We start from the raw sequence: 23044 nt of genomic DNA, 5'->3' as shown, positions 1-23044 counted from the left end.
GTTACGAAGTTGCAATTTAGTGCATTTTAAAAATAAATTTAAGTACTTGTACTGTTACAAAGTGTACTTTTTGAAAGTTAAGAAAGTGTAAGTGAAAGTTTAATTGATATTTCATTATATATATATATATATATAAAGTCCATTTTTAAGACCTGAAGTTCACTAAAAGTGCACTAGATGCAAAACAACATATTTTACAGCAGTAAACGAGTTTGTTATGAATCTCTCACATTGTGTGTGTTTGTTTGTCACAGTGATTTCTCATCCTCTCTGTCTTTCATCTCTCTCTCTTTCTCTCTCTTTCATCTGTCCATCCCGTCAGTAACAACGGCTCCTTTCATTCGTTCATCTCCGCCCCCCACCGCTGTAATTCAATGTTCCCAGAAAAACACATGATTGGAAAGTCAGTCAGTCTTTACAGCCTCACACTCTTCCTCACGGCACTTCGGAGTCTTCCTCAACCGCAGGACCACATCTGCTGCACACACACACACACACACACACACATACAACCACACTACATGTATCAAATCATCATAATGAAGCAGTGATGAGAACAAAATGAGACACTAATGAGATCTTTCATCTCTCAAACTGCCAATATATCGATCAAAACTCTGAAATCTCAGTATGAACTAAAAATTGCAGGAGAAACAAGTTTTTGGAAGTGTAGTGAACCTCCATTGATTGAAAGCAGGACAGAAAGTGACAGACACTTAAATCTGAGTGTGAACATCCATCTAACAGGGAAAGTTCTCAGAATGTTGTTGAATGTTCTCTCTAAGTTATGAACAAACATCCTTCTAGTAACATTAATTTACAAATGCTCATTCAACATTAAAAGTTTTTCAAAGATATGAACAAACGTTTGCCTAGTAACATTAATAGAATGTTTGTTCTCAAACATGTTCTCAAAACACTGGAACAAAAAAACAACATTTTTAAATGTTGCTACTTTCGGAATGTTCATAGAACATTCAAAGTTAATGTTCCCATAATGTTTTCAAAATTATACAATGGAATGTTTACCTAGCATTCATATAACAAAGATTTTAATGGACATTCAGAAACAAGGTTTTCATAACTTTATGGTAGAATGTATTTTTGTATTTTTGGCAACATCTATGAAGTTCAGACCAGACCAGAAACATCCATCAAACTCAAATCACTTCTGGCAGGAAATTGATGATCGTGAGATAAAACACTAATTACAGGTTCATTGTGAAGGCAACAGCTAGTTAGTTAGACTCAACGTTGTAGTAGATGAACATTTGCCAAACTTCATCAACACACCACGTTCTTCTGACAAACTATGCTATTGATTGAGTGCATAAAATAAAATAAGTTGAAAAATAAAGAAAGTTGCTGGACTTTTTGTTAGTGCGTTCGAAAACACACCATTAAAAACATGTTTACTCATCTGTAAATGAGAAGCACAAAGGGCACCTGTTTGGCTGAAGGACCCGGATGCAGTTGGACTGAATCTGAGACGTTCAGGATCTTCTGAAAATCACAGCTCAGGTTTCTAGTGTTACTCTCGCTGTTTCAGGGGCATTTCTGTTTGAGAGAAACATGTCGTCTGTTCCAGTAGGGGTGTAATGTGCTTGTGTTCCTGCATGCCTGTGAATAACATGAGGTCACATGATCAGAGACGCTTATCATGAACATTTGACAGTCATTCGTCATCCGTTTGATCTCACTGACAAACACACAATCAAAGATCTTCACCAGTACTTTACTGTTGCTTTAAAGATCTTTAAAGATTCATTAGAAGCAGTTAACTTAGTCAATCATCACTAGTGCTGCTAACAGTCAGTGTTAAAGTTTGTGTTTGTGCTCAAGGATTCAAATCATGTGTGATGTTTAGGAGAGTGCTGCTTTACTAAGTTATCAGATACACAATTTTCATCAGAAAACAGGTGGAAAACCTCACAGATAGATTAGCAGGAACCAGAACCACATCCATTGAGCAGCATTTTTACAGAGACACGAGACTGCGGGACTCATGTCAGACAGTCAGAAAACACCCAACAACCACATAGAACCCCTAACAACCACTAACAACCACACAGAAAACCTGACAACCATACAAAACACCCTAACAACCACACATAATGCCTGACAACCACACAGAACACCCTAACAACCCTGACAACCACTAACAATGCCCTAACAACCACACAGAACACCCTAACAACCACATAGAACCACTAACAACACCCTAACAACCACACAGAAAACCTGACAACCATACAAAACACCCTAACAACCACACATAATGCCTGACAACAACACAGAACACCCTAACAACCACTAATAATGCCCAGAACAGCCTGACCTTAACAACCGCTCACAACACCTTCATATCCCTAGCAACTGCTCATAACACCACTAACAACCACACAGAAAACCTGACAACCATACAAAACACCCTAACAACCACACAGAATGCCTGACAACAACACAGAACACCCTGACAACCACTAACAACGCCCTAACAACCACACAGAATGCCTGACAACAACACAGAACACCCTAACAACCACTAATAATGCCCTTATAACCTTAGCAACCAGACAGAACACCCTAACAACCACTCACAGAACACTAACAACCACTAATAATGCCCTAGGCAACACAGAACACCTTAACACCCTAACAACACTAACCCTCACAACACTAACATAACCCTAACAATCGACAGAAAACACAACCATAAATAACCCTAACAACTGCATAGAACACCTTAACAACAGCTCACATTACCCTTGTAACCTTAGCAACCACTCACAACACCCTCAAAACCTCAGCAACCGCACAGAACAACCTAACAACTGCGTGTAACACCCTTAACAACCAGACAGAACACCCTAACAACCACTCCTAACACCCTCATAACCCTAACAACCACTCACAACACCCTTAAAACCTTAGCAACCAGACAGAACACCCTAACAACCACTCACAACACCCTTATAACCTTAGCAACCACATAGAACACCCTAACAACTACTCACAACACTCTCATAACCCTAACAACCACTCACAACATCCTTATAACCTTACTAACTGCATAGAACACCTTAAAAACAGCTCACATTACCCTTGTAACCTTAGCAACCACTCACAACACCCTCAAAACCTCAGCAACCACACAGAACAACCTAACAACTGCTACTGTAACACACATAAAACCTTAGCAACCAATCACAACACACTCAAAACCTCAGCAACCACAGAACACCCTAACAACTGCTTGTAACACCCCCTTGTAACCTTAGCACCACACAGAACACCCTAACAACCACTCATAACACCCTCATCACCCTAACAACCACTCACAACACCATTATAACCTTAACAACCAGACAGAACACCCTAACAACAGCTGACAACAACTTTATAACCTTAGCAATAAGACAGAACACCCTAAAAACCACTCAGAACACCCTCATCACCCTAACAACTGCTGACAACCCCTTCTAAGCTTAACAGCCACACAGAAACCTAAAAACCACTAACAACAACATTACACAATGCCCATTCAAGACCTTAGCAACCACTCAGATGGTCCTAGCAACTGCCCAAAACACACCCTAACAACCACCTGGAACACACCCACTACTCCCTAGTAACCAGTCATATTCTAGCAACTACCTAGAACACGCCAGTAACCACAACCACTCCAAACACACTAGAAATGGAATAGCAACACCCTAACAACAGATGGAGGGTAAATTATGAGGTCTTTGTCTCATTTTAATAATGTTACAAACAATCATTTTTATTGTAATATGACTGCTTCTGAAGGAAAGACTGATAGTTACAAATCAAACAACCATTGTTTATTAATTTGTGAGAATGAACTTATTTGATAGAGTCTCATCTGAGTGACCGCTGCTCATCACAGATCTGGTCAATCACAGATCAATCAGCAGGAGCGAGGCCGTGAGAATCAGATGCTCTGATCTCCAGAGTCTGAGAAATGCTGCAGCTCCTCCATCCAGCGTGACCCTCAGAAATCAAGACGAGAGTCACAAGGCCCACAGCGGCCCGAGGGGAGAGAGAGCTTTACGAGAGCATCCTGAGAACGAGAGAGACGCACAGAAAGAGTCTTTTGTCGTCTGAATTCTTCTGCATCATTTTCTGCATTTCATCAGCTGTGACTCAAACTCACCCACAAATCTCATTCCTGCCCTCTCTGTCTGTTCATCTGTCCATCCATCAGCACAACACACACACACATTAACACAAAAACATGATAAAATCTAAAATGGACGTCAAGTGGAATCATATAAATCAGCAGGTTTCATACAAGTAAAATATTAACCTGACTACATTAAGTTTCACATATAATACTATACCAACATGGCAGCTAAATGATCTTCAGAAGTTCTCCTGTTCGACACATTTGACATGTTTTTTCCAGTGATTATTATTTGCATACATTTGCACCACATTAAAACGTCTGTAAATGCAACTTTTGAAATATATAATACTTAACAGTTTATAGCCTGTAATTCCCATAGTAGATAGATAGATAAATTTCAAAATATATAAAAATGGTCAATAATACATTTTAATGTTTACATAAATAATATTTTACCAATATATATTTATGCCTATTTGTTGTATATTTTTAAAGATAAATTTGAAAAATATAAAGAACTTTTAAAAATGCATTTAATATATTAAATAGAAGAAAATACATTTGCATATGTAACATTTAAAGGAAAAATTCATTTGTTGTCTTAAAAATTTGTGAATAAAAAAAATTGCAATTGTTCCAAAAATACAATAATATATTTATATATTTAAAAAATAACAAACAAACAACAACAACAAAAAAAACATATATAATTATTTCATTTAAAACCTAGTTTCATCTCTACATTTGCAAGTAGCCTAAATGTAGGCTACTATAAGACTGGAAATGTATTTTCTTGCCCCAGAAAAAACATTTTTAAATATATTTTAATATATGAAAATGAAACTAAATATATTTTCAAAAATATTTAATTGAGTTTCACTGTTTACAACATATATTTAGCATATATTTAAAATAAATATATTTTCCAGAAACTTGCCCCCACCAAAAAATATAAAATAATACAGATACTTATACAGATAAAAATACTTTGTTGTATGCTTTTTTTCTTTCAGGTCCTTTTAAGGTGCTTTCAATGAGTGGAAAAGAGCACTGTTCTTCTAAACATCTTTTCACAGAAAAAGAAAGTCATACATGTTTGGAACATCATAAATACAGTCATGTATTATAACACTTCTACTGAAGAGTTATATATATATAAGTCTTTAAAGTGCAGTAGGAAAAAAACTGTTTGTTCAGACTGTTTTGGTCAGAAAGAGGGTGAAAACAATCATAAAAAAACTAAATCATGACCATTAAAAAACCTTGACTAACATTATAAGTGAAGCTCAGTTTTGTAGGATATAATTTCAGGCAGTGAGCTCTATAAAAGTACTCTTTCTGTTCTGTCCGAGATGAATCTGTCTAAATTAAACATCTAATAAACAATGCATTTACATTTGAACACCAACAAACTACTCTTATTATCTCTAGAGTATCTAGTATGTACTGCATTCTGCATGCCATAAACAATGTGCACACTTGCGCTGATGTTGCATTTCCAGTGTGAATAAACTGAAACAAACACCAGCTGCGATTTCTAAAATCTCCCTTCCTATCCAGCAGTTAGTTAATTATTTCATGTTGCAATTTAAGCATTTTTTACACCTAATTCAATTTTAAAAAAGCTAAATAACATGATTTATTTTCTCCACAATAATATCACTCACATGACACATAATGAGGTCATGTGACAGTAACGTTGCATATTCTACTAATGGTGTGAGTAATGCACACTGTTTCACAGTCACTCACACTGTTCAACATGTTCTAAGAATGTTGCTAACGTTGCCATTAAAGGATAAGTTCACTTCCAGAACAAATATTGTACAGATAATTTACTCACCCTCTTGTCATCTAAGACATTCATGTCTTTCTTTTAAAAAAAAAATGTTTTTGAGGAAAACATTTCAGGATTTCTCTCCATATAGTGGACTTCTATGGTGCCTTTGAGTTTGAACTTCCAAAATGCAGTTTAAATGCAGCTTCAAAGGGCTCTAAACGATCCCAGCCAAGGAAGAAGGGTCTTATCTAGAAAAACTATTAGTTATTTTCTGGAAAAAAAGTAGAATTTAAATACTTTTTAACCTCAAATCTAGTCCAGCTCTGCGTGAACCAGACAGTTAGGGAATGTCGAAAAACTCTCATCTAATTTTTACTCTAAATTCAAAATCATCCTACATCGCTGTTTACCTTTTTTTGTAAAAATTTGATTTTGCATGTTCACTTTGTAAACACTGGGTCGGTACTTCTGCAGCAATTTAGGACAATACTGAAGTTGAAGTAGAAAATGAGATGGGAGTTTTTCGACCTACCCTAACAATTTTGAACCGGATTACACAGAGTACATACAGAACTAGAAGACGAGCACTTATTAAAAGAATATAAACTATATATTTTTTTTTTTAGAAAATAAAACGACTGATTCGCTATATAATACCCTACAGTATATAAGATCTATATAATTTCACATTCCTAAAATGTTTTCCTCGAAAAACATAAATTTCTTTATGACTAAAAAAAGGACATGAACATCTTGGATGACAAGGGGGTGAGTACAATATGTGTAAATGTTTGTTCTGGAAGTGAACTTCTCATTTAAGTTATAAAAGTGTCATTTCTGAATGTTCTCTGAATGTTCAAAATTGCCTTTTTTCCATTTTAGAGTTTTGCTAACACATTAAGAGAATGTTACATTTGAATCATAATGTTCTCTGAACATTCAGTTCACTCCCAGAATTTAAAAAAATATCCTGATAATTTACTCACCCCCATGTTATCCAAGATGTTCATGTCTTTCTTCAGTCCAGGATCTTTAATGGTGGCCAACAGGTTGAAGGTCAAAAATTGCAGATTCAGTGAAGCTTCAAAGGGCTCTACACGATCTCAGGCGAGGAATAAGGGTCTTATCTAGTGAAACGACCGGTCATTAAAAAAAAAAAAAGTGCTGCGCAATATGAACCCTATGCACATTTTGTCAAAAAGGCCGGTTTTGTCTACTTTCAAGGAATCGCGAGTTCACCTTTTACTGCAGAAGCCGACAAGCGCCCTTGTTATTTGTGAACAGAAGCCGATAAGTCCATTTTAGCGAATCAGCGCGCTGTATTCAGGTCAGGTGACAAGGCTGCCAGTTTTTTAAAAAAAAGACGCGCCAGCTGAGAGGAGTTTCGTCAAAGCTGAGTAAAAGTGATGGAGCATGGATAATTTCGACGAACTCGAACCCGTGATACATCCTTCAGTGCGTTTTTAAACTCTGAAACATAAAATGTGGAGTTATCTGCTTTTGCTATAAAACAAATTTTAATATAAAAAAGAATACTTTCAGTGAACTTTAATTTTGTAAATTACCTGAATTTAAGTTATTATTACTTAGTCAAAATAACCCAAGTGCAGTTTGATTGATAAAACAACAACAACAACAACAACTTGATTTCTGAAAATAAATAAAAATTGAGTTATCTATTTTTTGCAAATAAACTCTTTTTATATTTTTAAACACAAATGCTAGTCTTTCACTAGCTTGACTTCACGCATACATAATCACACACATGACGCAGGTGGAAGTTCCGACCCAGTGTTTACAAAGCAAATGTGCAAAGAAAGTCAAACATCCTTTACAAAAAAAAAAGGTAAAACAACGTCGGAAATGTTTGAAATTGGAGGAGAAAATGAGATGGAGTTTTTCTCCCTACCCTACCTTTCTGAACCGAAGTACACAGACAAAGAACTGACTGCATGTGACCTTTCCAATGTGATTACGTAATGCGTAAAGACGCACAGCTGTAGTGCAAGATGAGCATTTGTGGTTAAAAAGTATAACAATTTGTTTTAGAAAATGATAGATCATTTAGTTAAATAAGACCCTTATTCCTTGGCTGGGATTGTGTAGAGTCCTTTGAAACTGCATTGAAACTGCAATTTGGACCTTCAACTCGCTGTCTACCATAGAAGTCCACTATATGGAGAAAAATCTTGGACTGTTTTTCTCAAAACCTTCATTTCATTTCGACTGAAGAGTGAAAGACATGAACATCTTGGATGACAAGAAATTCTTATTCTAAAAGTGAACTAATCCTTTAAAAAAACACTATAACTGTTCAAGGAAAAACATTTGTTCATAACTTTGAGAGAACCTTATCAGAACGTTTTGAGAACGTTCCCTGTTAGCTGGGATTCAGCTTGGGAAGGATTTACGCATACCTGAAAACCAGGTAAGCAATTCTCTGTCTCTCGCCCTCCTCCACCCCGAACCCCCATTAAACCCTCTGAAACCCCATATCAGCTTCCTTTAGATGTTTCTCCAACACAATTGGGGTAACTGGACTCTTGGCGGAGGCAGTCGGTGCAGATATGAAGTGAGCACACAATGGAGCATTCATGCTCTCTCTCTCCGTCCATTCTTCCCCAGCTGCAGAGGAATCCTGTCCAAGATTTTGCCCCCCACCACACCACTGCCACCCGTCCACCAGCAGAAAGAGAGACGACACAAAAGCAGGATTCATCCCGAGACGGGGACCCATTTAAGCGTTACGCAGCTGCATCGATTTATTAAAAGATGGGTGGAGAGCGAGAGAGATAGAGAGAGAGGGGGTCAGCAGGGGTCACGGACCCCCAGACTTTATTAACCCTCTGAAGATGATGACATGTTAATGAGCTTTAATCATTAATATTCAGCAGAGAGTGGGAGAATGTACAGAATGGGGGATTGATGAGGAAAAACGAGAAGAAATTTTCTTGTTCCACTCAAATGATGAATTAAAGTTAATGTATGCATTTCCATTCATGTTGAAATGTACAGCGCTTTACACAATGCTTACAGTTTCAAGCGAGCGTCACAGAAGTGCATGTTTCAAATGCGACAGTCAAGATAACATCTGAAACATTTTTATTCAATGGATCAATTTATCTGAATAAATGCACTGCAAATGTAAATTCCTACACTGACTGTATTTTATAGATGCATTTAATGAGTCAATAAGTATCAGAGTGCTGATCTACACTGATCTCACTGCTCACCTGTCTCTCTCACACACACAGCTCTTTCTAACAGAATTTCCACACCTGGAGGATCTGAGCACAGGTGCAGATTCACAAACACCCACAGACACACTATGAATGAATTAGAAAAGTATAGAATATAAATTTAGATGTAGATGAATGCATCTATATCTATAATTAGTTTGTCATAAGAAAAAAATGATTTTAAAACATCAGATTTTTAATTAAGCCTGCAATAAACAAACAAATAAATAAATAAATATTCCTCTTTATAAATGAATGAATGAATGAATGAATGAATGAATAAAACCTCTTAAAATCCTCTTCTCAGATGTTTGTCAAAAGAAAAAAATATTTTAAAACATTTGATTTTTGATTTATAATTAAGCCTGCAAATAAATAAATAAATAAATAAAAAACATCTTATATTTTTTTAAAAGCCTGCTAAATAAACAAAAACAAAAATGCCTTTTTACAGCTGTTTGTCAAAATAAAAATATTTTAAAACATTTGATTTTTAATTAAGCATGCAATATAAAAAAAAATAAGAAAGAAACAAATAAATAAATATTTTCTACATACTAGATATAATTTCAAATGAATGAATGAATGAATAAATAAATAAATAAATAAATAAATAAATAAATAAATTTTAAAACATCTGATTTTTAATTAAGCCTGCAATATATTAAAAGAAAGAAAGCTGTTTGTCAAAATAAAAAATGTTTTATTTAGCTATAATTTCATATAACATATAAATAAATAAATAAATAAAATATTCCACTTTATAGCTGTTTGACACATTTTTAAGATTTTTGATTAAGCCTGCTAAACAAACAAACAAACAAATTAATTAATTGAATTAATTAAAAACTATATATTCTCTTCTATTCCTTCTATTCTATTCTCAGCTGTTTGTCAAAAGAAATAAAAAATTTTAAAATATTTGATTTTTGATTTATAAATAAATTAATAAATTAATTAATAATCCTCTTTATAGCTGTTTGTCAAAAGAATTAATTTTAAAGCATCTGAGTTTTCATTAAGCCTGCTAAATAAACAAACAAATAAACAAACAAGCAAACATTCATTTTTAGAGTTGTTTGCCAACATAAAAAAAAAATAATAAAATGTCTGATTTTAATTAAGCCTGCAATATAAAAAACCTTAAGGAACAAACAAAGAAATAAATAAATAAATAAATAAATGTTTTATACATAAGATATTTTCATATAACATATGAAATGAAAACAACATAAAGTAAAAATATATATTAAGCATATACGTATAAATATTAATAAATATACATATTTAAAATATGTATTTAGTAATATAAATTTAAAAAGCATATAAAAGAAAATAAAATTATAAATAAAACATTTTGTGATCATGCTTAATTTTAAGATCTCATTCTCAGTAACAACTAACTATTAACAAAGACTTATTAATAGTTAGTAATGTAATTGTTAAGTTTAGGCATGGGTTGCATTATGGGATCTAAAATATGGTCACGCAGAACATGTGCCTAAACAGACAACATGCTAGTAATATGCATGTTAATAGTGAGAACTGGTCCTTAAAATAAAGTGTTACCAGTGATGTTTAATAAAGCCTGAACTGAACACATACTCCAACACAGAAATAAAATTTGAAAGTCTCTGAAATGTAGCAAATATTAAAGATGAAGTAAAGTGTTCAGTAAACGTGTGTTTGTGTGCTAGAGTCGTTTCTCAGAGAGTAAAGTATCACACAGGTGAGTCTCACTGGGGCGTGACGTTCTCGTGCAGGTGAAGCCGATGCTCCGCCCACAGGAACTCAACTCTGCTGGGATTTTCACCAGTTCCACCTCGTTTAGCCAGGAAAACAACACGAGAAGCCCAAACCCTGGATGCATGAGATCATTCCAGCAACGTCTGACCTTTCCTGCCGCACGCAGGAATTCCCCAGCCGTCATTACTAAAGCAGACAAAAGGGCAAAACCTTTCGTTCTCAGAGGAAAAATGATAAAACTCCGCCCACTCGCATCTTTTGTTCACTCCACTTCCTGTCAGGCCAGAAACTGGCACACATGCAGAGCCCATGCCATCAGGTGTGTGTGTGTGTGTGTGTGTGTGTGTGTGAAGGCCAGCCATCAGTCGGTCATGAGACATGCATGTCCTCATATTGACCTTTTGACCCCTGCACATCTCAGCAGCCATATCCAATGGCAACCAGCACCAGCATCACTGTCACATGCTGCATGACTGCACTAAAACACACATATTCATACAAACACACACACTCATACCACCACACACACACACTCATTATCCAATTAAACTGTGCAGAGAACCAAATAACAGCCAGCAATGTTTGAGATTTGCTGAAAACATCAGTTTCCAACAGAATGAACAATAATCCACTAGACGGATAAATAATTCGATTTAGTTTGCAGCTTGTTCGGTCAAAACTGTAATTTAAAGAAACGCTGACAGACACGTTTTAATTGCAGCACAGATAATGTTTTCATCGCGTTTGGATCAATATCAATCATGAATTAGTTTAGTTAATAAGTCTAAATGAGTCACCGGCTCTCAATTTTAACGGATTTAATTTATGCGAATTGATACTAAAACGTTACATTATTATATCACACGAATACGGTCGAGTTAACAATAAATAAGAGAGCTTTTTCGACAATATCCTGCTTCAAAAATCACACTTATTTTAAAGTTTTATAAACGTTAAAAAAGGTTTAAACAAATTCATTTCAAATTAATTTTAAGCGCGTCAAATTTTAATTTTAAACTTTGATTTTAAATTTTAAACTTTATTTTACATTTAAATGCGTCATTGAGAGTCGTTCAGAAAATGAAAACCACACAGATACAACAATCTTTACAAAACAAGAACGACGAATTAACAACAAAAACAACAACAACAACAACAACATAATAATAATAATAATAACAATAATAGCTGGTTTATATGTAAATAATAGTTTTTAACAATTGTTATTATATTCGATATTTAGCAAGTTTTTAAATGGAATAACAAACAGGATAATTCTGATCTTATACATGGTAACAGATGAAAATCATTTTGACAATATTTTGCTGTAATTCTGAAAGATTTCAACTGCAAGCAAGACAAAGGCGCGTGTTAATTATTTATTAATTAGTCCAGGTAAAGACGAACATCCCGCGCACCTGCGGGTTTAACTTATTTCAGCTAAAATATTAAATTCGAATTATAGAATGTAAAAAATACTAATAATTTCTGAACTATCGCAATGAATTACCTTATTATTATTTGTATCATTATTGTCATTATTATAAAATGTGTCTTATTTAAAAACAGTCTTTTCATAAAAAACGGAAACCGTTGCTGAGAACAAATGTCTAATACAGTATCACTGATCATCTATGAAAATGCAAACTAAAATAAAAATAAACAATCGACAACAGCCCAAATTAATTTACAGTACAATTTATCAATGCTCAAAAACGTTAAGGCAGAACAAGCACGCCGTAAAGGAAAATCAGAATCCCGATCATCAAAAATGACAATTCTGCAAGAAGCTACAAACAGCCAAAGTAACGGAGTTCAAGAGCTACACCTCACTTCAACACACATCAAAACAACTGCATGATGATCCCATGAAAAGGTCTGTACTTTATGTTTAGGCTATGTTTTAAATGACAAGGTGACACGCACAGCTATATTCCACCATACGGAGTTTTCTCCTCGCTTCCCTGCCATTCCCAACTTCCCTAAGAGCAACCGGGAGAAACTCACATCAAAGTGTGCAGCAGGCCTCAGATCCGCATGATTCCCGCGTACATCCATACCGCCGAGAGACAGAGACACGGGGCTGCGCTTTTCCTCTATATGTGTACGTTTGAAGCGACACGGGGAAAAGGACGCTCTAAAGGGAGAGACGCTTGTCTTTTCTCTTTTCTTTTCTTTTTTTATATACACAGAACTGCTTTTTGTTCCTCATTTTTTCATTTAAGAGGGTAATGGAAGGGGGGTGTTCGTTTGATCACATGATTACAATTCACCTGAGATAAAACAAAGGACGCAAAGAGCGCCGGAGACCGAGACAGAGAGATGTTCTCATGGTCAGGATCCCCTTATCAGAGTCAACATTCATGGATAATGAAAAAGGCAATGATTTTTGGCTTGGGTGGAGGGGGGGCGTCGCGAGATGGAAATACAAGAGGTTATTGTTGACCAGAACAGCGCGCGTGTTTGTGTGCGTTTGGCCCGTCTCTTCTCGGCTTTCTATATTTTCTGTTTAAACGCGTTAAATGCGCTCTCTGTGTGTTTATGTGATGCAATTATGACACTAACACGTAGCACGACACGATGCTGAAGGAGTTCATTCCAGCGCTGAGCGGGTCACGACTGCAGGCCTGCAAGTGCGCACACCGTCCCGTGCATAAATCTAAGTTTTAAAATCAGCTAATAAGTAGCCTATTATACTGAATAGCCTAGATGAATTTAAACTCACAGACCGGCTATTCCGCACGCGCTCCAGTAAGAAAAAGGACGTTATTGCGCACAGCAGGTGCGCAGAGTCGCGCTGCCGGAGCTGCTGACAGGTCCGATGGCGCTCGGTGGGGTGGAAGGGCTCCTCTGATTCACCCCGCGGCACAAGCAGGCCAACAACGCGCCAGTGTGATCGGAAACAGTTAAAAGAACACCCCAAAACCCCCGTGACCCTAATGAGGAACCAGCGACCACCTGTGAAAGTCACATGTCTGACAGAACCATAAAACTGCATTATAAAATTACAAACGTCACAGCAGTATAGCCAATTTGACAAATTCGCATTCTTATATTGTAGACATTCACAGACTTTTTTTTGTCAGCCGAGCAAAATGGCGCCAAAATAAAATACGTTAATATTTTAAAAAATTAAAGCACATTCGCACGTTGACGGTTCTCTGCCAGTTAATGGTCACATGACATATAACATGAATTATTTAATAAACAGTAAATATTTTTTTTATTAAGGTCGCTTTTATTTTCTAATTATTTATTTTAATTTGACGTTTTGTGGCTTATTTAATTATCAGCTTTAATTAATTGTTCGCTTTTCATCAACCCACTGTATTTTTTTCATCAGATCAACTATCCCTGTTCTCAGTTTCATATTGGAAGAGGCTACAAAAGAAATGGATATTTTTGACTGCAAACTTTTGCATGTCTTAGAAATTAGATATCTGATAATAAACTGCATGTATGTCTGAATGATCATAAATAAACAAAGTTTTGATTTTAAAATGAACCAGATTCCAGCTACAGATTTTGGATTATTGCACTCTTCAAAATAAAGGGCGTTTTCACAGTCACGCCACATTACAACTATTTTTGTTTCCCAAAGTACAGTTCTAAAAAGAACCCATTAGGCTACTGCATATTGTGAAGAACATCTTAGTAGCCTGTTTTAAAGAAATATTTCCACGACTAAGAACTTTTCAATGTTCCATGGATCTCAAAGATTCTTCATGGAACCATTGATGCCATAAAGAAGCTTTATTTTTAAGAGCGTATGCTATATGACAATAACTATTTGTAATAAAACAATTTTACACCAAAACTTTATAACTGAGAGCTAAATCAACAACATAAAGATCCAAATATGTGAATAAATGTATTACATTTTTTAAACTCACAAATAAAAGTGTGATTAGACACTAAGAGGCCAAATATTACTGTCATTGACTTGGAGCAGAAATCACCGCCCTCCGCTGAGATACTTCAGGGCGAAATCCGGCAGCCAATCAGAGTGCGACCTTCCGGGCCTCTGCTGCTCCTTTAAGAGATTTTTTTCCACGAATTGATTTTTTTTTCTCGCTCCTCACACAACGAGGCTCTTTAAGCCCCGGCGCGCGACACAGAGCAGGCATTCAGAGCGCGAGCGAGGGGGCTGAACCGACGGACTCTCGCGCTGGGCGGGCGACCTGCTTCAGTGCAGTAAGACGCTTGACATTATTACCTCTCTCTCTATCACTTACTCTGTGTGGGAATATACGGCAATGCAATGTATCGAGAAACCGCTAAACGGAGAAATTAGTATCAGTATTGTTAATAATACATGTGTCCTGCTTTGACTTTATTTCTCTACGTCTGTTTATTTAAATGTGAATTCGGGGTTTCTCTTTTGTGGTTTGAGCTTTGGTAACAAGGGTGCAATTGTAAAAAGTTCTTTCTTTCTGGATTAACTGTTTAAAATACTGCAGCGCTCAAATTTTTGAGCACGAAACTTTAAAACGAAGTTCGTGTCACGAGGTATAAATTTCGAGATTTGCGTGAATGTGTAAATCAGAGACGTGTTGGGTTAATCTGTCTTAATGGGAAAAGTTGCTTAATCAGTGTTTGACGAAATAATGTGACACACTTCGATCATTTGACAAAAAGTATAGCTAGTTTGAATACTTTGATGTGAAGTATTTGAATCCATGTACATGATGTTGTTGAAGCTATTATTAATAACTATTTAAGAGCTTTTAAAAAACAGCCAATATATTTGCTATAGTCCTCAAAAATGTTTTACTCGCGCAAAATTGAGCAAATGCTATTTCTACAAAACCATCAGATTTATGTATCTCTTGCTATTATTATAAAAAGAGAAAAATGTAAAGTACAAAAACATATAATATGTTAAGTCTGTCACATTCCTTTTAAAAGAAAGAAAACACGTTTCACTCTCCGATATTCTGATAAAAACACCAAACTTGCACAGGAGATCCAATCAAAAGTATCTCATTAGTGAAAGTTTTAATCTAATTTTGGTCAAATCTGAGCACGTCTTTTAAATGTCTGGTTATATTTGAATGTGATTGTTCCATTTAGGAGAGTGGCGTTTTGGCATGAGTGAATTAGGGGCAAATTATTGCCAAACCAGGCGTAATGATCCGCCCTACTGTACTGTGTGAACCTTGTCAAGAATATGCCGAAATAATCTAGCCAAAAATGAACGAAATCAAATTCGAACAAAAAAGCTAACAGTGGCGGACAAAAAATGAGCAAAGTAAAGAGTTGTGATTTATTTAAATAAATGAACAAAGTTCCTAAGTTCTCTCAAAACTGTTTCTTTAAATGAGTTGAACGGAAAATAGAGTAAACCCAAAGGCGCAATTACTTAAAGAAATTGGCCGATACCTGTGTTAGCCTACTAAAAACAAATTATTAAGTCTCATGAGGTGCATTATAGGCTATTTTTGTCCCAAATAAACTAGTACTTAACACACAAGTCAATCGGACACAAATCATTAAAAGTTTGTATTCCCGTGAGCCTAACAAATGTGATTATTGATTTAATATTAGCACAGAAGTAGAGTCACCTTAGCCTGATCTTAATTAATACTGGTGTCGGATGGTTTGTTGTTCTTGTATTCGGCTGAGATTCGATCCGCTCTGACAACAGTAATTCAAGTTCAGCTCTGCGTGACAAGTCGCATCTCTAGAGTTTTTCATCGTATATACAACACTATCTGTTGTGTTCATTTCATAATTTAAGAGAAAAGCTGGTTGTCTGATTGATCTTCAGTCAGAAGATGCAAAATAAATAATTTATCATAAAGGTCGCACGTATATTAATTTCGCTGCTTGCTTGACTTTTCAGAAACACACTGCTATGACTCGCTGTATTTTTCTGCTGGTTATAAGTCGTCGCTTGTGCTTTCACCAACAAACACTGTGTAATTCAGCTGCCCACAGCAGCGCCGCTCCGTGTTTATCCAGCAGCGGGGCGGAATGAAGCCGGTATTATTCCAGCACTTTCTCTCCCGGGAGCTTGAACAAACCGCCAAACCTTCAACAGTAGCTTGTTAGCAGAAGTGAAGCTAAAATAACACACACACACTGAGGCGAACTGACGCCACCGTATGATTGCTGGAAAAAAGACGAATTCTAAATAAAGTCAAAGCCTCAGTGTTTGTAGCAGTTTTTCCTGAACAGGTTTATCTTGTTCATGAGGCGCATGAGTGCTGGGTTATGAACAGCAAAGAGGTTGTGCGGTTATATCCCATTACAGCTCCATATTCATTTTATTACACATTGAAAAGAAATACTTTACAAAAACATGTAAACATAGCATGACAACCTATGATAATAAAAATAAAAATACCTTTGTTTGTATTTTGCAGGTTTTTCAGAATATCTATATATAGACGGCGGATGGATTCATTCTGAAAGAACGGAGATCGTGTAAAATAAGCATTTTAAAATTCCTTTGGAGGAACTAATATAACTATTTAACAGCATTGGCAACTGTTTTAGAGAAAGTGACAATTAGTGAATTAAAAAAAAAAAATCTTGTGAGAACAAGTAGACCTATCGAAGACACCTGAGGCCGCAGAGCGAAAGCACCTATGTCGGCGGAGGAGCACAGTATGTCAGAGGTGGAAATGAGTCCGGGGGTCTCGGACGACGGCCATTCCATGTCCCCCGGTCACTCGTCCGGTGCTCCCGGCGGGGCGGACTCCCCTCTTCCTGGTCAGGCGTCTCAGATGCCGGGCGTCGGTGATGATGCGTCCGGCGTTTCCGCCGGGGTCTCGGTGAAGTCCGACGATGACGACGACCGTTTCCCCATCGGCATCCGTGAGGCGGTCAGTCAGGTGCTCAACGGTTACGACTGGACTCTCGTGCCCATGCCCGTACGCGTGAATTCGGGCAGTAAGAGCAAACCACACGTCAAGCGGCCGATGAACGCGTTCATGGTGTGGGCGCAGGCCGCGCGCAGGAAACTGGCGGATCAATATCCGCACCTGCATAACGCCGAGCTCAGTAAAACACTTGGAAAGCTCTGGAGGTGAGCGCAAACAGTAACGTTTTACCTATGTATCCCTTATAAAAGATGCTGTGGCGCCACCATGGTGCAGTGATATTAGTATCATGGTATTTTGATATATATGGTACTGAATTAATATTTTCTGTATTCCAAAGGCAGGTTTATTTATATAGTACATTTGATTTCCACTAATGTTTTACATAAACATAATTAAAAAAATCATTAAAAGATACATACGAAGAAAAAAAAAGAATAGTAATTATTAATAATTAGCAGCCAAATAAGCAGAAAAAAACGATGCATCTCCATAAAATCAAGGCGCCCAAATTGAAAGTCCATCTGCACATTCTCAATCCCTTAATAAACCACTCAAGACATGCCACCATCAATTCATTACTGTAATTCTATCAGTTAATAATTGATGCTGCAGTTTAATAGCTCTCTTAGGTTCTGCTGTTGATCTGATGGCCACAACTCACTGTCAGCCTGACATTAACTGCACACTGTTTTGGTGGTGCTGTTAACTCGGCCTCTGGCTTTGAGTTTCTCAGGGGCTTTAGCTCAGAATAATCATTCCTTCAACATGCCAGATTAGAGGGACAAATCCCTTTAGGAGCTGCTGTGGAAAAGAGCACAAACACACACATACACAGGCCACAGTCCGTAAACAGCACTATTAACCTGAGCTGGAAGGCCAGCTTCAGCTATTATGGAGTGTATTTTTCTAAAATAGTTTATTTTCATGAGTTCTGCTGTATTTATGGATGCAGTTTCTGAAAGAAAGCGTCTCGCTCTACAGATGACAGCATAACAGGTGGAGAATCAAACCGCAGAGGTTGTTCAGACACCAGCTGGAATATCAGACACACAAACTGATCGTCTGCTCATGTTAAACTCTCAGAGGAGAAACTTGAGCCAGTTTCAGTTTTTACCAGTTCAATAATCTCAGATGTCATTAAAGTTTATTCAACGCTTGTTTTTTTACATAGACTAAATAAAGGTAAAGAGAAATCTGTAGTACACACATTTTAAACACTTTAATATTAAAACCGAACAAGAAGAACTGTTATGTGTCACATTTGTTGAGCATTTCACTATTAAATTTTCTGCTATTTTATAACGTATTCATGTTTTTTTTCATGATATATTGTGCAAAAGATAATCTTTTTTTGCATATGTGTGTTTCAGGCTGCTGAACGAGACTGATAAGAGGCCGTTTATCGAGGAAGCAGAGCGTTTGAGAAAGCAGCATAAGAAAGATTACCCCGAATACAAGTACCAGCCACGTCGACGCAAAAACGGCAAACCGGGATCCAACTCTGAGGCCGACGCCCACTCTGAGGGTGAGGTCAGTCACAGCCAGTCTCATTACAAAAGCCTGCACCTGGAGGTGGCACACGGTGGGGCCGCGGGATCGCCATTGGGCGATGGACACCATCCTCACGCTACAGGTGAGTTACACTCCCCGTGGGGGTCATTTTATTCATCAAGAACGCATTAAACTGATCAAAAGTGGCAGAAAAGGCATTTACAGTGTTTAATCAAGAATGCATTAACATAAACTTTTTCCTCTAAAATGCATCCATTTGTTCCTTCAGGTCAGAGTCACAGCCCTCCGACGCCCCCTACCACTCCTAAAACAGAACTGCAGGGTGGTAAATCTGGTGAGGGGAAGCGTGAGGGCGGAGCCTCCAGGAGCAGTTTGGGGGTGGGAGCAGACGGAAGCTCCGCCTCCTCATCTGCCAGCGGAAAACCGCACATTGATTTCGGAAATGTGGACATTGGCGAGATTAGCCATGATGTGATGGCCAACATGGAGCCGTTCGACGTGAATGAGTTTGACCAGTACCTGCCACCCAATGGGCACCCGCAGTCGTCGAGTGGCACAAGTGCTGGGTCTTCGGCTTCTCCATACACTTACGGCATCTCCAGCGCATTGGCGGCTGCTAGTGGTCATTCCACCGCCTGGCTTTCCAAGCAGCAGCTGCCGTCCCAGCAGCACTTGGGATCGGATGGTGGGAAAACGCAGATTAAAAGTGAGACGCACTTCTCCAGTGATGCAGCGGCTGCGGCGGGTGGGTCACATGTAACATACCTGCCACACTACAGTGCCGCCTTCCCCTCGCTGGCGTCCCGAGCCCAGTTCGCCGAATACGCCGAACACCAGGCGTCGGGCTCATACTACGCCCACTCTAGCCAGACTTCTGGCCTCTACTCCGCCTTCTCCTACATGGGCCCTTCGCAGAGGCCCTTGTACACCGCCATTCCAGATCCTGGCTCCGTGCCGCAGTCGCACAGCCCGACGCACTGGGAGCAGCCCGTATACACCACCTTATCTCGACCGTGATGTGATGTTCTGTTTTCATATCCAGTCGCTGAAGGGTCCAATTAAAGTGTGACTGAAAATCATGACAAACGCTCACCTGCACCACAATCTACACAGACGGAAATCTGAGAGAAACTTGTGTGTGTGGAGATCTGCAGGGAACCTATTCTCACGTGCCTCAGGCTGATGAAACCTTCACAACCCGTCACAAATTCACTCAATGTTAGATGAAATGAAGGAGGCAGAAATTTGACACCAGTGGTCCTTAATGAGACATTTTACCAAAGTTCTGAGACCAAAACATTACAAAAATTCAACAAAGCTTGGTGCAGTTTCTGAACTCTTGTTTGGTTTTGCAGTAACACCTAAACCACACATCGCCCCGCTCAAAAACTTCAACTTCACTCAAATAGGCTATACATACACACAAACAAACTTACACCTGATGCTATTATCTGTACATCCATGTGTTTTTTATTTGTATGAATGAATAATCTCCTTTTATTAACCAAAATAAGGCCATATTGTTTTTATCAACAAATAATGATGTGTTTTTCTTGTTGTAATCTTTTCTATTGTTGTTACTCTTGTTATTTGTGTTGCCATAACTACACTGAAAAGTCTTCACCACTGTCTAGTGTTTGTTAATGACATTTGTGTTTTATGACTTTCAGCGTGTGTAAATATCAGTGCCAGGACGCGATAATTACGCGTTTTTACCTATTACTCCAACCACACAGGCGGAGTACTGTAATGCAATGTTTCCGTCACATCGGAATTAGCCTAATTACGAGTTTCCGGTTTATAAATGATCTTTTTTAGATAACACCGCTAGTGCCTCAGTCCATCGGCTACTGTTCGTCATCGCTGAAAAATTCGAATTAAATCACGCGGATCTATTTTCAGGGCGCGAACTTTATCAGCCTATAGGAATATTTGTATGCCCACGTGACAATGTAATACCCGCGTTTTGTATTTTGTGGAAATAATGTCCGTTTCAGAACATTGCCCGGTTCAAGATTTTTAACGAGAAATAAAACATTGCGGTATTATTTCGTTAAAGACAGTCTGTTACTGTAAACTTTATTTAGTTATTTGACGTTTTTCCCTTTGGTACTTTTATAGTTTTCGCCCTCTTTATTAGTATTATTCCGAAACGGCAAACAAACAGCTTTCTTGTTATATATTACAGAATATTATTTATATTTGTTGTTTTTGTTCGTTTTTTTTATCAGTAGCGTTTTTCTTCCTGATGTTGGAAACTTTGTGTAATTTTGTGGTGGGTAAAAGTGTTGTTGTTTTTCTTTATCAGTGTAAATAGAAGAGAGCAGTGACTAACTTCCCTCACTTTAAATAAAGCTGCAGTCTGTACAAACTCGTCCTCTTCTTTACACTTACCTGAATATTCATTATATTTGATGTTCACGTTCGCCACCTGTACGAACACGACAAATCACGTTAGCTTAAATGCCACGTATTTACTACTCAATGAATTATTGACTACGTTCAGATTAGCACACTACAACAGTAGGCTATTACTTATCATTATTATAATGATATAATACATGTAGAAAATTCACAACTTCACAAAGAAACAAGTACTAAAGTTATTTTGAAGTTGAAAGATTGAATTAATAACTTCTTCAGAACATAGTTCAATAATGTTTTATGGTTTATTTATTATCTATACTACAGTTGTTGACCATGTATTTCAGCAGAATACAGTAGCCTGTTGCAATATATGACTTTTCTGCATTTAAGACATATGCCAAACTGCATGCTGTATATAATAAAGCAGTTTGCTTGACTTGATATATTTCCATAATATGCAACACAATGAAGTCATGTGACAGCAATATAGTGCATACTAAGTATGTGTACATGCATACATGCACTATGCTATTATTCCATTCTAAACAATTGCAGTGGTTTTATAAGCGTGTAGGTTCATTCTGATTGGCTGAAACCAATATCATGACAGCACACATCTTAAATACTTCTGCATTAATACTGTGTGTGTGAATGCTACCCTGCATGTGTGCATGTGTGTGTGCTGAGAGTTGAGGCTGATTTCTAATTCCCCTGATTTAATCATCTGTGTGATACTTTGGTTAAACAAAGAGACTCATTCAGCTCCGGCTGAGCGAAGGGAGGGAGGGGGTCTGGCCTGCAGTTTCACTGGATACAAAGACACACACACACGCACACACACTGCAGGTCTCACTGCAACAGGATTTGGACATTCCTAAACAGTGTGCATGACACAGAGAGACAGAAAGATGGAGACAGTGTGTGCAAACCAGAATCTGAAAATATGTTTAAGTTTCTGCTTCTGCCTGTGATCTCATGAGTCATGAGGATAAAATTCATTTACCATTTGGCACTGCGAATGTGTGTTCATAAGTGAATCTGGACATACTATTTACTGAATACTGTGCTGTATATACTGTATATTGGCTCACCTTTTTAGACTTGATGTGGATTGAAAATGAAACATGCAGCACATTGAGTTCATGCATAATAAAGCATATACTGTTTATGTTTATTGTTGAAGACTGCATACAATTTCACAAACTAGTTGTACTTAGTAGTAGTACTTTTCATGACCGCTAAGTAAGAATCTGTGTAGTATGAATATAATACATTCACCATGTTGTCATTATCATGTGACCTACCAGCATCAGCTGTGTTGTCACTGCCATTCATAAATCCACTCCTGTGGCCTCACAGGATAAAGTGTCCATTTTATGCACATTTCACAATCTTGCCAGAAGTAGAAGCTTATCTCTTT

The 23044-nt window shown here is 37.4% G+C and overlaps 1 protein-coding gene and 1 long non-coding RNA gene across 2 annotated transcripts in view; one reads left to right on the top strand and one right to left on the bottom strand.

The window, feature by feature from the left end:
- Nucleotides 1-13073, bottom strand: part of LOC127158513 (uncharacterized) — a 34316-nt gene extending 21243 nt beyond the window's left edge. The window contains exons 1-2 of the long non-coding RNA XR_007826173.1: nt 12923-13073; nt 1447-1620 (exon numbers count right to left, since the gene is read on the bottom strand). This is a non-coding gene — a long non-coding RNA (uncharacterized LOC127158513). The remainder of the gene's footprint in view (nt 1-1446; nt 1621-12922) is intronic.
- A 1917-nt stretch (nt 13074-14990) lies between these two features.
- Nucleotides 14991-21881, top strand: sox10 (SRY-box transcription factor 10). The gene is made up of 4 exons (XM_051101584.1): nt 14991-15109; nt 17284-17948; nt 19116-19378; nt 19526-21881. Exons 2-4 carry the CDS (start codon nt 17509-17511, stop codon nt 20272-20274), a joined length of 1452 nt encoding a protein of 483 aa, XP_050957541.1. The 5' UTR covers nt 14991-15109; nt 17284-17508; the 3' UTR covers nt 20275-21881.
- The last annotated feature ends 1163 nt before the right edge of the window (nt 21882-23044 follow it).

This window comes from Labeo rohita, chromosome 3 (genome assembly GCF_022985175.1).
Source record: "Labeo rohita strain BAU-BD-2019 chromosome 3, IGBB_LRoh.1.0, whole genome shotgun sequence".
In the NCBI taxonomy this organism is placed as follows: domain Eukaryota; kingdom Metazoa; phylum Chordata; class Actinopteri; order Cypriniformes; family Cyprinidae; genus Labeo; species Labeo rohita.
The sequence above is the reverse complement of the archived record's forward strand: the minus strand, read 5'-3'. Positions and strand labels throughout refer to the sequence as shown.

What these genes read in the sequence shown, in the direction of transcription:
- sox10 (XM_051101584.1), top strand. Translation starts at nt 17,509, where the DNA reads ATGTCGGCGGAGGAGCACAGTATGTCAGAGGTGGAAATGAGTCCGGGG. An exon ending in ACACTTGGAAAGCTCTGGAG is followed by an intron (nt 17,949 to 19,115) that starts GTGAGCGCAAAC and finishes TGTGTGTTTCAG; the next exon opens with GCTGCTGAACGAGACTGATA. An exon ending in ACACCATCCTCACGCTACAG is followed by an intron (nt 19,379 to 19,525) that starts GTGAGTTACACT and finishes TTGTTCCTTCAG; the next exon opens with GTCAGAGTCACAGCCCTCCG.